This window comes from Narcine bancroftii, chromosome 5, assembly GCF_036971445.1.
Source record: "Narcine bancroftii isolate sNarBan1 chromosome 5, sNarBan1.hap1, whole genome shotgun sequence".
NCBI classification, from domain to species: Eukaryota; Metazoa; Chordata; class Chondrichthyes; order Torpediniformes; family Narcinidae; genus Narcine; species Narcine bancroftii.
Genome location: NC_091473.1, coordinates 82,950,636 through 82,968,670, shown reverse-complemented (window position 1 = coordinate 82,968,670; position 18,035 = coordinate 82,950,636). Strand labels below are relative to the sequence as shown.

Here is an 18,035-nt window from a genome sequence, read left to right as displayed (position 1 = left end):
TCTTCAGCAGCGTGGACTCGATGCTGTCGACCTCTGCCATCTCGAGTACTTCGACGTTAGGGATGAAAGCGCTCCAATGGATGTTGAGGATGGAGCGGAGACAACGCTGGTGGAAGCGTTCTAGGAGCCGTAGGTGGTGCCGGTAGAGTCTGGAAAAACAACCAACTGAAAAACCTCACAAAGATAAGCGTATACAGGGCCATTGTCATACCCACACTCCTGTTCGGCTCCGAATCATGGGTTCCCAAAAGTAAAGATGCAGGAATTACAGAAATTCATATGGTGGTTGTCAAGGTCAGCCTCAACTGATTTGACACTCACAGACATAATTTAGTCCACTTAATTTGGAAATGAACAGAATAAATAAATCCATGATTGAAACAAATGCATTAAACAGCTGGGCCTAAGAGCTGTCAGCTTGAATGGGAGAAATTGTGAGAGAAGATGATTGAGTTAAGATAGGAGTAGTTCACAGAAACAAGATTTTGTTTGGATCAGGACTGTGAATTTGAGATCAGATACAAATCCATTATATTAAAAAAAACACAAGGATGCAAACTATTTGACTTCAAATCCTAATCCTTGATGCCGATTTCCCCAAATCAGGAGTGGATCAATCTGAGAACAGATCAGTGTGTTCCTCAACACATGGAATATTCACACTCATGAGAATGATATCAGTCCCCAAATTGGTTAAGGGGATCCTTTAGCAGAGAACAACGGCAGCTGAACAGCTTGCTCTTCTCATCTTCTGGCTTAGATCAGCCGGTATCACCTTCAGTGGTGACTGTGATCACGCGGAAAGATTAACTCCTTTTGAGAAAAATGAAGGAACATATATATACCTACAAACTGAGCTGGTGTGGAAGGAATCCGTAGAGTATGTTTAAGTCCAGCTCATTGGACAGTGAGAGGAGGTCTGATTAGATAAGCATTTCCAGTCGGCTGTGCGAAGCACTCTCACCGCAAAGGTAGAGCTGAGGTCCCCCTTCCACCACACCCCTCATTTAGGACTCTTATTTGTGCATTTTGTCTTTTTTAAATTCTTTCTGTATTCCACAGTTTATTTATATTCATGATCTGTTTACAGTTTTTTATTTGTTTACATGTATCTGCTATGTACAGTTTTTTGCACTACCAATAAGTGGTAATTTTGCCTCACAATCAGGGAAAAGAATCTCAGGATTGTATATGATGTCATGTATGCACTTTGACAATAAATCTGAACTCTGATCTAAAAGACACTTTTCAACCTGCTGCTTTTCTCCAGCGTGGTTTTACTGCCATTGTTCCTCACATGTGGTTCAGACAAAGAGCACATCTTTTCTGGGTTTCCCAGCTCTTTGTGTTTCTAACTATTTTTAATCTGTAAATGTTCTTATGATTTTTATTATAAATTTTAAAAGCTATTAGTTTTTTAACATTTCCTGAATCATTTGATGCACCATCAATAACTCCAAAAGACTGGAAGTTATGCAAAACAGACAGGCTTTCATTCACAATAGAATGGAGGAATGTCCATGCTGATCGACTGTCCTGAACTTGGGGGGAGGGGGCTGTGGTACAGTCACCTTTATTCAGGAGTCTGTGGGCGGAGCCAGAGGTACAGTCGGCCAATGGGCATGCCCCAACAGATAAATATACAAACAGTGGTTTTCCACATCATTCATCTCCTTCACAGCAATGATATTTAATAAAGTTGGAGAGGTGGCTGGGTTTAGTCTCAACTCACTCTCAAAACAATGCTGAGGGCAAAACTTGTTAGATTTATTCATTTGAGGCCATCACCTTGTCAGTGTGGAGTCCCTTTGCCAAGGAATATGCTCCAGGCAAGACTGAATTTTGCAGGCAGCTCACTAATTTGCTAGTCAAGAGAAGGACTAAACCTGCTAATTCTTAATGTTCTCTGTAATTCTGTTTGGCCACTATCCTTCCAAAGGCCATTAAAGATCAGCAATAATTTGGCCTTGTATGTATTAACTGTATCCCAGGAATAAATAGAAAGTGTGAACTTTCTGTAACAAAATAAGACTATAGACAGTATAAATAATGAAAGTACATTTGGCAACTAATTTACCATAAGGTCTGCAAACAGCAATTAAATAATTGAACTGTAAATCTTTCAATAGACGCATAAAGTGTTGGCCAAGGCCTTGCCCTTTTTCAAATAGTGCGACATTGAAGTGATGTGGAACATTGTCTCTGGAGCAAGACATGAACATAAAACCTTGCATCTTGGGCAAGGAGCCCCTGTCTGAAAGACTTCATAACCGCCTTTATAATGCTCTCCAGAGAGCCACATCTTTCAGAGAGAAGGAAAGAAATTTGGAAAAATAAGATCAGTGTTCAATAATATAGAAAGCAGTTTTTATTGTTACAAGATTGTTTAATTCAGCTTAATTCTTGAAGAAGGATTCAGGCCTGAAATGTCAGCAATATATCTGTCTCCTATAAATGCTGAAAAAACTGGCTGAGTTCCTTCAGCATTTCGGTATGTTTTTGCTGCAATCAAAGCATTTGTGTTTCACTCTTTTTCATTCAGTGTTCTGTTTCTGCAGAGGCAGAATTTGAACACAGTTCAGTGGGAATGGTTTCGGATGTCCAGTCAGAAATCTGCAGCTTCTGACAGAGTTCAAGCTTTTCTCCAAGAACTCCAAGAAATGTCACCAGAATTACTTCACTTTATTGTGAATTTAGCAGATGACAATCAGAACACTGCTCTACATTACAGTGTTTCCCACTCCAACTTCCATGTTGTGAGACACCTACTGGACACAGGTACCAAAAGACACTTTTGTTTTAAAGGACTGGCCAATTAAATAAGTTTCTCCAAAGGATTATTTAAAAACTAGCTTCCCTGGAAAGAACTGTGGAAATCTGGAACACTCTTTCCTTCAATGTTTTGTTGCGGCCTGGTCCATGGAAAACTTCTGAATTGTGATTCACAGATATTTGTTTGATAAGAAACAATACATGGAGTCAAGACAGATGGCAAATGGATGAAGAGGCCTCAAATCCTGTAACTATTCCTAAACTGGTGTAATTTAGAGACCTTGATCCAGTGATTGATTCAATCAAAGGGCTCATTCCTGGCTAGGTATATTTTAAAAAAATGCAATGGGAATGTTTGTATGTCAGCAAAGGACAACATTCAACAGGTAGTTCCATTAGTCAATGAGTCAGCTCCAGTAGCGATTAATTGTCTCATTAAAACCAAATAAACTACCAGACAGTTTAATTTCCTTCTTCACCATCACATGGAGTATTTTCCCACCTAATCACTGGGAACAGGGCCACAGATTCATGGAGCAATAGAACATTACACCACAGAAAACAGGCACTTCATCCCTTCCAGTCTGTGCCAAACTATAATTCAGCCGGGGAGGCATCCTTGGGCATTGCCACTGCCCATAGAGTCGCGACCATCGCTCGCCATCACTTGATGCCATAAAACCAGCGCTCTCGGCACCTTTGTCAGAGAGGAGGATGTTGGGAACAGCACCCCCTGCCGAGTTTACGAGCATTGCACCGTGCCTCTCCCCCCAACATTCATTCTGGTGCTGACGATGATTCTGCCTAGTCGCACTGACCTGCACCCATTCCATATCCTCCACACCCCTCCTGTCCATGTACCTGTCCAAATTTTTGTTAAATGTTAAATTGAGCCCTAGTTCACCACATTAGCTGGCAGTTCATTTCATACCTCTTTTTAAACAACAGAACAATATGAGCTACTATATCAATCTGCATTAAGTATAGCTTCACATCCTTGATAGATGATGATACAAATTTTGCTTTACTTGCTGGTGAATATCTTGATTTAATTTGAAGGTTTGTTATTGCTGATCAGGTATGTGCAACGTGGACCATCAAAACAAGGCAGGATACACTGCCACCATGTTAGCGTCGTTAGCTTCAGCTCTCTCTATTCACCTCTCTCTATGTGAAGAAGATCTCCCTAATGTTCCTTCTAAACTTCATACCTTTCACCCTTAACCTATGTCCTTTGGTTTGTATTTTACCTACATTTAATGGAAAAAGCCAACTTGCATTTTCTCTCTCGCAACCCATCATAATTTTGTATTCCTCTATCAAATCTCTCCTCATTCTTCTATGCTCCAGGGAACAAAGTTCTAACCAGTTTAACCTTCCTAGTAAATCTTCTCTATGCTCTTTCAACTTTATTAATATCGTTCCTGTTGTTGGGTGATCAAAGCTGCTCCCAGTATTTCAAATTTGGCCTCACTAATGTTTTATACAACTTTACCATAACATCCCAACTCTTGTATTTTTTTTCTTTGAAAGCCAATGTGCCAAAAGTTCTCTTTACGGATCTTTCTACCTGTGACACCTCTTTCAGGAAATTATGTATCTGAATTTCCAGATCCCTTTGTTCTACTGCACTTCTCAGTGCCCTACCATTTACTCTATCTTGTATGTCCTATCCTGATTTGTCCTTCCCCAGTGCAATTCCTCATACTTGTCTGCATTAAATTCCATCCACCATTTTGCAGCCCATTTTTCCAACTGATCTAGATCCCCCTGTAAGCTTTGAAAGCCTTCCTTGCAGTTCACTATAATTCCATTCTTTGGATCATCTGCAACCTTGATGATCTAATTTCCCACATTATCAATAAAAAAAGGATATAGCACCATTCCTTGAGGAGGAGGACACTCGTCATAGGCCTCTAGTCAGAGAGGCAATCATCCATACCACTCTCTAGCTTCTATAAAGCCAGGGTTAAAACCAATTTAACACCTCACCATGAATACTGAGCGATTGAACTTTCCTGATTATCCTCCCATGTGGGACCTTATCAAAGGCCTTACTAAATTACATGTAGACAACATCCAAAGTGTTTACTTCATCTCCTTTCCTGTAACCTCCTTGGAAAACTCTATAAGATTTATTAAACACGAACTACCATGCATAAAGCCATGCTGACTATCCCTGATCAATCCTTGATTATCTAAATACTTGTATATCCGATCCATTAGAACACTTACCTGATACTGACGTCAGGCTCACTGGCCTATAATTTCCTGGGTTTTATTTGGAGCCTTTTTTAAACAACAGAACAATATGAGCTACTCTATCAATCTGCATTAAGTATAGCTTCACATCCTTGATAGATGATGATACAAATTTTGCTTTACTTGCTGGTGAATATCTTGATTTAATTTGAAGGTTTGTTATTGCTGATCAGGTATGTGCAACGTGGACCATCAAAACAAGGCAGGATACACTGCCACCATGTTAGCGTCGTTAACTTCAGCTGAAACGGATGAAGAGGTGGCGGTGGTAATGCAGCTTCTTCATTTGGGAAATGTCAATATTCAAGCCAGTCAGGTAATGGATGGCAGTGCAGTGAATCAACATGTCATTCACATCTTGAGCTTCTCTTGTATCCACTCTTTCATTGAAAGAAGAGTACTTTGAATAGCATGTTTAATTAACATGAAAGGTTCTGATAGAGAAGATGTTGCAGCCATGATAACAGTCCTCAGTGAATGAAACTATTTTCTGGAATGTTTTAAACAGCCAACTTTGAAGTAAAATAGTGAGGTAATCCTATTTTATGTACAATTAGTGCAGCCACAGTTAGAAACTCATTTGCAGTTGACAGAAACAAACTTCTGGTGAGTAAGTGGTAAATGTATGAAATGGGCACAGTCAAATCATGTTAACTCAAAAGCAAAATGGATGAATTTCTTTCAGAAAATTATATTTTGTCACAAAAAATCCGAGTAAGATGGGAGATGTGGCAGATGTTACATGATGGGAGGAACTCATGTGTGATTCCTGCAGCTATTATACCTACACTAAATCATGGCTAGGTCAGTTATCAGAAGATCATTAACATTATTACAATGGTTGGATGGATGGACAGCAGATGATAATGTGGAAATGTATCACTTTGAGAAGAATAATGAATATATTATTGAAACCTAAACATAGCAAAAGCTCAGAATGGTTTGTGCATCAGTTGGGTTTCCCCAGAGCCTCTTCCTCACCCACTAGCACAGATATTGAACACTCTTGGCTGATGTGGTTACTTAAAGTGAAGCTCATGTCACAAACCACTGTTTGTCCCATAATCCAAACATTCAGCCTCCCTGCTGAGGCTGCAAAGTGTAATGTCTGCAAATTACCTCGCAACATGTTCCTAGCACTTTAGCTAGTACGTTCCAAACCTATAACCCCATTGGCCTGATGCAGAGAAAGTTACCAACTTTAGATTCACTGAGAAACACAGTTATATCTTTCTTTGGACATCTTTGGTCAAGTGTTTCAGCTAACTCCCTCAACGTGTGATACATTTGCCTTGCATTTCGATTACAGTACGTGAACAAAATCGAGATTGAGCAATGTAAATGTAAGCTTGGCAGAAATTCTGTCATCACCAGAGTGAATTAAGCATTTAAAATAATACTAAAAAATGATAGAGTTAGTATTCCATTATTTTTAGGTAAAATGCAAAGGCAGTGGATGTTGTATGTCACTTGTTATTTTACTTATGGAATATTTATCCAGTTTTGGGCTGATATCTGATACATTAATGTTTAATGGAGACAGTACACAAAGAATTGGAATTATTTTTTTAATCCGTAGCGGTTTTCTGATGAGTCAAATTATTACTTTTACCAGGCAGGACAGACAGCATTAATGCTTGCTGTCTGTCATGGAAGGATTGATGTGGCCAAAGCTCTCCTGTCCAGCGGGGCCAATGTAAATATCCAAGATAGTGATGGATCAACAGCTCTCATGTGTGCAAGTGAGCATGGTCATGTGGAGATTGTTAAACTTCTTTTGGCTCAGCCTGAATGTAACTCAGCGCTAACTGATAAAGTAAGTATTGTGTTATATAGTTTTAGACCTCAGTATTTACCGCGTCTCCAGATTTTTACCAATTATTCACTCCTGTCACTCTTGCTGGTTGCCATTCATCTTCATTCATCAACTTACCATGGTCACATACACTCCATACTGGCCATGTTTGCATTTCTCAATGCAATTGATCAAATGTCTCTTGATGATGCAGTGGAGCCATGCAATGTAAAACAAGCCCTTCTACACCAACCATCAAGATTCCATCTACACTAATCCTTTATGTGTCCCATTTTAGTCTCCCACAAACCACTGCTCATGGGTGTAAAATATACATACTTAGATTTGTATGCTCAGCCAAAGTACATTCTAGAATATGTAGACGTGCACAGGAGACATTAGGAGCTCAAATAAAGCGCCTGCTTTATAGAACTTTCCACAAAAGATGGTTTCAACATAATTATTAGTTGCATGATACAATGTTATAGGGATGATTGCATGCAAGGATCAGTGGTGTAGCTAGTGGAGCTATTGCCTCACATTCCCTGATCTCTGGTGGGGCTTGTTTTTCTCTTCAGGCACATGTTTACACAACCTTCATTAAATATGGCTGTTTTGCAGTAAAATACAGTAATCATGTCACTCCAAAGATCCCTGTGCCAGAATGGTCCTGACATTGACTTGAGATTCTACCCTCTGTGATTAACTTGTCCATTCCCAGGACATCACTTCTGCAGCGTGCTGTCTGCAACTCAGACCTGCAGCTTAGTTGTGATACCACCAACCAGACACCCTTCTCTCTCCCTCATGTTCCCACCTCTCAGTTCTTCAATTTGGCATAAATTGAGCTGCACAAGTTTGGCGAAAGGATAGCAGGAGATTTTATTTATAAATGGGATGACTTGAAAGTTTGTAAATAAAATATTTTTAAAAACTGCTGATCATTTCTATTTGGCAGCCAATCAATTTAATGTATCAAGGGTCCCAAAGAAATGAACATAATATACAAAATATGTTCATGGTGAAATGTTCATTCTTCTATTCATTCTTCTCCAACCACAAATGCTGATTACTTTTCTTTCCGCTGGTCTGGATATGCCAGGCCTGCCCTACTATCCCCTTGCTTTTTCTGTCCAGCCTCACAGCACATAACTATTTACAACGTGCACAATCTCATTGTTTCAGGAGGCCGCAGAAATATCTGGGGTGGAAACTTGGGAAATGCTGTAATGATGACATGAGTTATGCATTTGAGGTTTGGGTTGAATTACAATACTGATGGTAAGAAGAGGGAGCATTACTCTGCTTTGGTAGATTGACCTGAGAGTACTTGATAATGCCACAGAGTACTCTAAATAAAAGGGTTCTATTGCATTCTTCAGTGTGGTTAGCACAACATTTCACCATGAACATATTTTGTATATTATGTTCATTTCTTCAGGACCCTTGATACATTAAATTGATTGGCTGCCAAATAGAAATGATCAGCAGTTTTTAAAAATATTTTATTTACAAACTTTCAAGTCATCCCATTTATAAATAAAATCTCCTGCTATCCTCTCGCCAACCTCGTGCAGCTCAATTTGTGCCCAGGGTGATCTATCTCTCCCCTCAAGAGATAAAATATGTTTCCATAAAAATAATAATATACATCCATTAATAGCTATTGTAGTTCTAGCTATAATTAACTGTACCCCCTCCTTCCCTCCCCCTGAGAAAAGCAAGAAAAATAGAAAAAGAACAGAGCAAGAAAATATGATGGTTTATACTAAAAAGAGAGAAAAAATAAGAGGTTGTCAGGTATTCACAGTCCATCTTCCAGGCCATAAATTATCTAGTTTTTCTAAATCCAGGGGAAGGGTACAGGTGGGGCTCTCCGAAACGAGGGGGGATAAACTAAATATTTATAGCTTTTTGCCGTAAATACTGCTGCCAAATATAAATTAAAAGCCATATTTGTTCCTCGAACTGTAAGCGATTTTCTCAAAAACTTTGCATTTCCACTGGGTAACCGTTATACATTTCCTGGCCACCACCAATGTGATCTTCACAAATTGCATTTAAAATTTTGACATCCTCATTATAGGTTTTACACCCGCAATGTTTCCCAGTAAAAAACAATTCTGGGTTTTGCGGAAAATGTTTTCCTATAATTTGTTCTAGGAAATTCCGTACATCCACCCAGAAGGACCTCACCTTGGAACATGACCAGGTTAAATGTAGAAAGGTTCCCCCCTCTCTGTGCCGCATCTAAAACATTGGTTTGAAATTTCTGATTTAAGTTTATTTAATTTTTGCAGCATGATGCAAGAAATTATATTGCAACATTAACTGTATTTGTCATACTGTTTCTACGTGAACTGGACCAGCACTGTTCTCCAACTGTTATGTCCAAGGCTGATTCCCACCTCTATCTTGACATTGCTAAAATAAACTTTATAATCCCTTTCGAATCAGAGTCTTCAAATCACTGCACTTTGGTAAAGTCATTGATGGACCCAATTTGTCTCTTAGTTGAAGATAGCAGAGAAAAGAATTATTTAACAAACCATACGTATTTTTTAACTGATCGAATAACATAAATTGCCCCTGTTCATAACAATCCTCGATACACCTGATCCCTTTCTGAGACTAGGTGTCAGGATGTTGATGGTATTAATCTATTTTGAGTCAGGGATATTTTGGGTGATAGCCCCACCTTAATTCCAATCTGTTGATTTGTACCAAACATTAATTGCATGTTTAATAGTGGGGCTTGTCTTATTCCCGAAACCAATTTAGCTTTCAACTTATAAATACAATCTCCTGCTACCCTCTAGCCCACCTTGTGCATCTCAATTTGTGCCCAGGATGGTCTATCTCCCCCTCAAAGAGGGAGGCGATAAACTTCGGCTGAGCTGAACAGTTTTTTAAGTGACTTTTTTTTGTTCATAAACGTCAATTGTATGTAAATAATTTATAATATTCCAATGCAACATGTGATTTGCTGTTGACAGTTACTCCGGGGAAGATTGTTGTGATTGTTACCAGCTGACTAAACTAATTATAGGGATTATTGCAAGCCTGTCAGTTGAATACAATTGGACTCATTACTTTCTCAGGATTCAGGTGGAGTCATTTAACATCTGCCTCATCCTTCTCTGTTTTGTCACATCCCTGTAACCAAACCAGATTTAATGCCCTTTATTTAGGAAGAAAAAACTGCCCATAAATGCAAATAAATGCTTTGAGTAGGAAAGTGATAGCATAATTCTGCTGGAATCATAATGAAAAGAATGTATTAAAGCTAAATTGAATTAGGTAATAAAACCACTGGTCCCTCAGTTTATTTTCTTTTTCCCTTGGGGAGAAAAATTCAGCATCACATGGTAATTAGCTGCTGCAGTGTGACTTGAAGTAGTGAATGTCACATGTGGAGAGAGTGATGGGTGGAGAAATGAAACCTGTTCTCTGTGCTCCGACATTCCTAAAACAGCCCTGAAGGATAATGTTGGTAAGGCCTATGACCTTTGAATAAACATGATTGAGGATTTACTTACCACGAGTTCAGTATTTCATACTCTACTTCTTTCTCCTTTCTCCTACAGGATGGCAGCACTGCAATGAACATTGCCCTGCAGGCTGGGGAGAAGGATATTGCTGAGCTGTTGAGCCTCCACATGAATAGTGGCATCTCTCCTGCTCTTTAATTTACATTCACTGCTGGTTCTTTAATTATTCCACAATCAGAAATAAACAATAATGACACTAATTAACAGCTGTAACACTGCAAACTCACAACTCCAAGCCACTTATAGGAAAAGTCTTTCAGCCCTTATCCTTCCTTTTGAAAATGTACTTCAATTTGTCCTCCAAAATCATCTATTTAAAAACCATTGATGCCGGATATGCTATTGTGAATTGATATTGTCAAAAATGCATACCAGACTCTTGCAGATAAAATGCCACTAAGCCTCTTGTACAATCTTTCTGCAACATTGCTTCATACAGAATGGTCATTTATTGTGAAATTCTTGAATATCATCCAAATAATGCTGTTCCTTTCAGAGCCATTATTGTGGAGAGCCTTAAAAAGAGAACTTGGTTATTATTTATGCAAATCCCTTTCATTTTAATTCTAATGAAAACTATAGATTGGTAAGCAAGAGAGATGGCATGCGCTGGAAAACTGGAGGAACACAAAATGCTGAAGGAGTTCAGTGGGTCAGGCGTCATCCATGAAAGGCAAAACAGATAGTCGATGTTTCATCAAGGAAAATAGATTGGTTTCAGTCAGGGAAGATTAAATAATTAAGAAAGGTACCAGTCCACACACAGTGAGGCAGAGAAAGAGATGCTTTCGTCATTTCAGTGATAAGAGAAGTGATAGAAAATAGATGATTCTTAAAATAGTGCCATCAGTAATTCATGTAAATTTATCTTGTGTATAATGAATCACATAGATTTGTGCAAGAAAATAGGAGCAGAGTAAGATACCTGATTGCTGCCCTGGCATTCAATGTGATCATGGGTGATCATGATTGAACTGTTTATGACCCTTTCAGACCCATTTCCTGAGAGATAAAAGAGCAGAGTTGGCAGCTTGTATATGCTAACAATGCTAGCCAGTTAGTTAGTGGGTAGCATTTTTATCATTGAATTCAATAAAGCTATGGATTTATACCCCATGGCAGAGGCTTAACATTTCATCCATCCATGTGTCACTTCAAAGTATTAATGATAACGAGCTTGTGGTCATACACATTGTACAATGCATATATGCCCAAAATTCTTGCTGCTGCTCAACAGGTACTTGTAAAGAAAATTATAATATTAAACTAATTGAATTAAATTAAAAGAAAATCAATACATAAGATGGATAACAAATATTCACAGTAATCCTCATTCAAAAAAGTAACTTGGAGCAGTGCAGGCAGATATTTTGTGCTGTTGGAGCAGTCACTGATTAGTGGATCAAGAGGGGATAAAAAACAATGGTGAAAGGAATTAGGACTTTATTCCCTAGAGTGTAGAAGAATGAGGGGAGATTTGATAGAGGGGTATAGATAGAGTAAATGCAAGTAGGCTTTTTTCCACTGAGGTTAGGTGAGATACAAATCAGAAGACATGGATTAAGGGTGAAAGGGGAAAAGTTTAGGGGGAGCATTAAGCGAACTTTTTCCATAGAGTAGTGGGAGTGTGAGACAAGCTGCCAGCTGAAGTAGTGAAATAGAGCTCAATTTTCACATTTAAGAAATATTGGGGCAGGTACATGGATGGGAGGGGTTTGGAGGACTATGGAGTGGGTGCAGATCAGTGGGACTAGGGAGAATAATAGTTCAGCACAGACTAGAAGGGTCAAATGGTCTGTTTTCTGTGCTGTAATGTTCTATGGTTCTAACTCAGCTGGTCTCACAGCATCCATAGGTGATAAAGATATATTACCGATGTTTCAGGCCTGAGCCCTTCTTCAAGGTATCAAAGTATTTTCACGTTCGGTCCTGAAACATTGGTAGCATATCTTTAACTCCTATGCATACTGTGAGACCGGCTGAGTTCCTCCAGCATTTCTGTGTGTTTTTACTCAATCAGTGTCTGCAGACTTTCATGTTTCACTACCAAGCTGTTCGAAAGAAACTGTACTTGAACCAGGAAGTTGTGGTTCTCCGGCTTCTGTACCCTCTGCCCAAAAGTAGCAGTGAGAGAAGGTTGCGACCAGGGTAGTGAGGGGCCCTTTATGATATTGGCTACCTTCTTGAGGTAGTGGATGGGAGGTCAGAGCCTATGATGGACCTGGTTAAGTTTACTATTTTCCACAGCCTTCTGCATTCCAGGACACCCTCTTTTGGGTGAAACGGCAAACTCTGATTTTATCAAGACAGATTTGTCAGATTTGTGTGGTAGGTCAGGAATCAAAAATAATACAAGTTTGTGGTCCTGGGTGTGGTTCGGGTGAACTGTTTTCAGGTGGGGATTTAATTTTGTCACTGAGCAGATTTCTTCTATAAAACATCTCTGGTGGATGTTGGAGATTGCATGGCCCAACAAAGAAAACCAGGGTGTTACTTCCCAGTGATCAGACCTGTATTTGCCCTGAGTTAATGCCATGGAAACAGACTTTCGTTATGTTAATTGTGTATGGGATTGTCCTGTTACAAATGACCTGCTACATTTCCTGTATTGTTACAGGTTACAGTGAAAATTCAACTCCTTTATTGGAACCTTCTGGGGATATGATATTTTTTTCTGTGTTAGAACTATTAGTTTATACTTTTCTTTGGCTTGGCTTCATGGACGAAGATTTATGGAGGGGTAATGTCCTCGTCAGCTGCAGGCTCGTTTGTGGCTGACAAGTCTGATGCGGGACAGGCAGACACAGTTGCAGAGGTTGCAAGGGAAAATTGGTTGGTTGGGGTTGGGTGTTGGGTTTTTCCTCCTTTGCCTTTTGTCAGTGAGGTAGGCTCTGCGGTCTTCTTCAAAGGAGGTTGCTGCCCACCGAACTGTGAGGCGCCAAGATGCACGGTTTGAGGCGATATCAGCCCACTGGCGGTGGTCAATGTGGCAGGCTCCAAGAGATTTCTTTAGGCAGTTTAATCAAATACTGAGCAATAAAGGTATATTTAAGAGACTAGAAATCATGAAATATAATTAAGGGGGAGTGACTGAAAATAGTCAATCCAAAGTAAAGATTTGCATTTGCATCAAGTGCTCACAAGGTAACCAAAATGTTTTGATACATTTTGAAAGTGGAGTGACATTATCCTTGTTTGAGAACAATTGCCTTATTTTGAGTGTGAATAAATAACATAATTTTTTTGTCATAGAATGAAACCAATTTAACAATTGTGTTTATTTTAGATTTTGCTACAGACAAATATCTTCTCATTGTACCATCCATAAGATTCATTAAAACTTTGGAGATCAATTATGTACTGACCACAAATTTATATCCATTAATATGCAGAGAATCAGGAGTGATGTGTCCATAACTTTTGAATAGGTAGGGTCAGCTGGCCATGCTTCTGCAAGAAACTCGTATATATAAAATAAGCCTACGTAATTACAGAAACACTTCTGAGTCCATTAATACAGCACACTTTAATAACCTTCTTTGGTAGACCACAGTTGATTTATGCAAAATTAAAACACAAACTTTTCCCATTATTTCTAAATGCCTCACTCTGAATTTGTGACCCCTCTTTACAGTGAACATATTTTTTCATTTCTGCTTCTTAATCTTTCTCTTCAATTGGATTTCTCCTATTTCAGGTGAAGAGTGGAAAAGGTAACTTATTAAAATGTCTTCTGCTTCAATATAAATGTCAGTGAATCCCAAAGTCAAATCAATGTTCGTTGAAATCCGATGCTAATAGCTAGCACAAGACCAAGACTTTACCAGGAGGAATTTGGAAATGTTCATTTGTTAAGCATACAATGGATTTGATGTAAAGTATACTGATACAAGCAACCACTCACATAATTAGCACACAGCTCTAGATCTGCATTAATACCAGATGACTGAAGCATTTGACTAGCAGGTAATATTTGTATTGTGATTAAGAATAATTTCTTTATAATCTCTTCATAAGTCACTACAATTCAAAGTAAAAGCTTGCATAAGTTTATTACACATTTACTGAGATATTTAATGTATTAGCTTATCACTGAAAATCAATAACCATATAACTATTTACGGAGCAGAAACAGGCCATGTTGGCCTTTCGAGTCCGCACCGGTTCACTGATTTTGTGCGCCCTCTGCAGGCATTGGTCCCGGTAGATCTTCATTCAATAACGATGGACGAATTCAATGCAGGTGGAATCAGGTACCTCATGTACATTTTCTCAAACTGCCTGCCATTTCCAAAGACTTATATACTCATACCCCGAGTCTCTCCCTCATGGTCCCCTTTGTTAAGCACGCCTTTACCTCTTGCACCTTGGGTGAATATCTCCCATGAAGCTCTCACTATTCCCATGCATTCATAATATCACCTAGCATCCTTGCATCTGTAAATGACTGATCTATTTTCATTTTTAAATTGTCTGAAGTGACAACAAAAGGATATCAATGCAAAATAAACCTTAATAATGTTTATTTTAGAAACCTCATTGTTCAAGAACCTCCTTTAATATTTTCTCATTGAACATTGTTTGATCTTGGCCTTGAGAAGCATCATGGGATGTTTTCCAAAGAATTGCATTCTTCTGTGATCTGGTGAGCTTTTACCCTGACTAATAGGCAACTGACAGCCAATGGGAGAATTTTTATTGATAAACATAGATCTGGCTTGCACCTCAAGCTCACTCTGTATCTCCGAGATACTGATACTGTTAAAATTCTATGTGTGTATGTCCATTAGCAATTATCAGAAATTGGAGGAAATTAGTAGTCTTTGGTATTAATTAATTCATTGCAATGTTTTAGCTGAATTCATCAACTAAATTCTATTCCCCGCTGACTTGGTTAATGAAGAACAAGGTAATTTGTGCAAATGATTGTTTCCTCCTCATGAGCTTTGAGATGCCACAAAAATGTCAGTGGGAAATATTATCCCTTGATAAATACTCAAATGAATTGCTGGTTGTTGCAAACTGACTTGCTCTCTTAATTACCAGGGAACACAAGAGTATCGAATAATATTTTTGTATGAATTTATCAATCCAGTTTTAAATGTAGGGAGCTGATTTCTAGAAATTGCTTTCTGGCACCAGTTTACCATCAGCTTTACCCATCGAGAGTCGGAACACAGTGATTCCACATGATTGCAAAGGTAACATTTATGCTGCGCCACTGGCAGGGCAGAACATTCCATCCTTACATCACAAATATTATTTTAATCCAAACCTCTGAGAGCACAGTATGACACAAACTCCCGTTCCCCATCACAGCTACTTTAATTTTCTTGAAATAGATTGTTGCGATGAAATTGATATGTTGCTGGAAAAGATTTGTGAAGCTAAATTTTGTAGGTTTGAAATGCACTCCTCATTGAAAAAAGTGTTGCACTTTACATAAACATTGTTTTGTAAGTTCAGGACGTACCTCAAAAAGTCAATGACATGCTGACAAAAATATGGAAATCAAGCATTCAGACAATGCGGAATACATACGCGGACAACTTAGGATGTGGGTCATGCTCACCAGGAAAATGAATTTTTAAAAAACTGCAAACTTGTTCCCTGCAGAGAACAAACCAAGATCTTAATCCTTTAGTTTGGGTTGTGAATCCTGAGCAGCTTCCAGTTTTACATGTCATCACTTGTCCGTTTACTTCTCGGTGTAGTTGATCATTCCATCTCAGACATTTTAATGTCTTTACATTGTAACAGAGGTCCATCACCTCAAGTTGCGAAAAATACGATGTGAATACATTGTTTCTTAACTCTCTGCCATCCATTTCAAATATTTAAAAACAGGGCTGGTTTTATCTTGTGAATGCTATTTGTTTATTCATTTGCATTATTTAGAATAAAATTATGCTTAATGATGCAAGGTGATGCCAGCAGAGTGATCAGTTCTCTACAGCAACCATGATTGACCAACAACAGGATAAAGATCAGAAATCATAACAGACTGGCCACATCAAACCTTTCCTGTAAGTTGTAAATTGTTTTACTTCTTTCATTTTAACACAATCAATACAGTGCGGTAGTCATGACAGCAGTACCGATGTATCAATGTCTTTTATTCATCTTTTACATGTCAGATTTCATGCTGTAGCTAACAATCTGTTCATCCATTTCAGTTACCAAGAAAAAGTGTTTTGATAATTTGGGTAGAAATACAAGGCCAGGCATAATCCTGAACCAGACCCAATAGTTTATTGCTGAGAGCTAATTATAACTTCCTGGATTAGGAGAGACGTTCATCAAGGTAAAAAAGGTAAAGGTTCCATTTTTGTCACATAATATTACATTTAGAATGTAACATACATGAAATTCTTTCTTACAGTAGACAAAATTAAGACAGAGAGTCGTCACTTTGTCAAAAGTCCTCACAGAAATAAGGCTCCAGCAAGGAACAAACTCACAGCCCCTGGATTGCAAGACCAGTGCTCTAACCACTGAGCTATCGAAGCCTGGACAATCCAAGGCAGCCCGCTGTTCGAACTCTGAGAAGGTATTGAGTGAGCTGCAGTGCATATTCCCCAGATTCCCATGTGAATGGCCATGTGTTATTAATGTCTCCGGGAAATAAATTCAGAAATGTAAATACAATGAATTGTGATTTTTATGCATGTGGGTGGGGAAAATGAGAGATTAAATGCACTAAAACTGACAGCCTGTTGGGAATTTTAACAGAGAATCCTGGTTTGTTTCTTTTTCCGCAAGCACTGACTGATCTGATGAGCATTGTTCTTTTGTGGGTATTTTTCCTGATTTCCAACATCTGCAGGTAATTTGTGACCTATTTTAGCCTATAATCAATAATTAATGCACTTCACATGTGCACCATGATGTACATCATCAGAATTGACTAGTTACTAATTTCTGTCCTTTAATAATTCCAACAGTTTTAATGTGGGTTAGAGAGATAAATTGTCTTCACAGGTTGCCTGGTGTAGGGAGGACCCTGGTAAAAAGCAATGCACAGAGAGTTCCAAGGTCTTGCTGAGGGCTGAGCAATTGGAGCAAGTGTATTGGTAAGCTGTGCAACCACACGGCTGGGAAAGCCTTTGTAAATGGATATTGCAGCAAGAGATGACTGATAGCATTGGAGTTCCATTTCTAATGTTCGTTCTGCACTTGTAATGTCATGTCAGTATAAGTTGTTTATGCTGCTTTACTTCGGAACTGGAAAGAGGTCAGTGAAAAAAAGCAAGAGGAGACATGGGAATGACACAGTATTCTTTGCATTCTGGCGAGTGGACAAATGTGGTATTGGAAGTCCTGTGAATTGGAAATTACAAGTATGAATGTTCACTATAATTATAATTAATGTCTACATTATCACATCTTTTGTGATAAGAATCTCAGGGTTATATGTGATGTCATGTATATACTCTGACTATAAATCTGAAATCTTTTGTCCCTTTGCATCTATGCCAGCTCAATAGCCGAAATTAATCCCATTCCCTTGTTCTTTCATGTCATCTTTAAATATTTTCTTCAAATATTTAACCAATTTGTTTCTGAAATTTACTATTAGACCTCCTTCCATCAGGTTTTCAGACAGGATTGTAGTAAATTAGAATTGCATATGATGCCACTAGATCTACCATTCT

The 18,035-nt window shown here is 38.6% G+C and overlaps 1 protein-coding gene and 1 long non-coding RNA gene across 2 annotated transcripts in view; both read left to right on the top strand.

Annotated features, from left to right (window-relative positions):
- Positions 1-13,736, top strand: part of LOC138763631 (KN motif and ankyrin repeat domain-containing protein 4-like) — a 71,098-nt gene extending 57,362 nt beyond the window's left edge. The window contains exons 7-10 of the mRNA XM_069938111.1: positions 2,559-2,778; positions 5,208-5,350; positions 6,650-6,850; positions 10,417-13,736. Coding sequence (XP_069794212.1) covers positions 2,559-2,778; positions 5,208-5,350; positions 6,650-6,850; positions 10,417-10,518 — 666 coding nt within the window. The 3' untranslated portion in view covers positions 10,519-13,736. The remainder of the gene's footprint in view (positions 1-2,558; positions 2,779-5,207; positions 5,351-6,649; positions 6,851-10,416) is intronic.
- Positions 13,737-14,435: 699 nt separating this feature from the next.
- On the top strand, positions 14,436-17,064 carry LOC138763633 (uncharacterized). The gene is made up of 3 exons (XR_011357688.1): positions 14,436-16,406; positions 16,557-16,684; positions 16,763-17,064. It is a non-coding gene; the product is annotated as an uncharacterized lncRNA (long non-coding RNA).
- Positions 17,065-18,035: the final 971 nt, after the last annotated feature.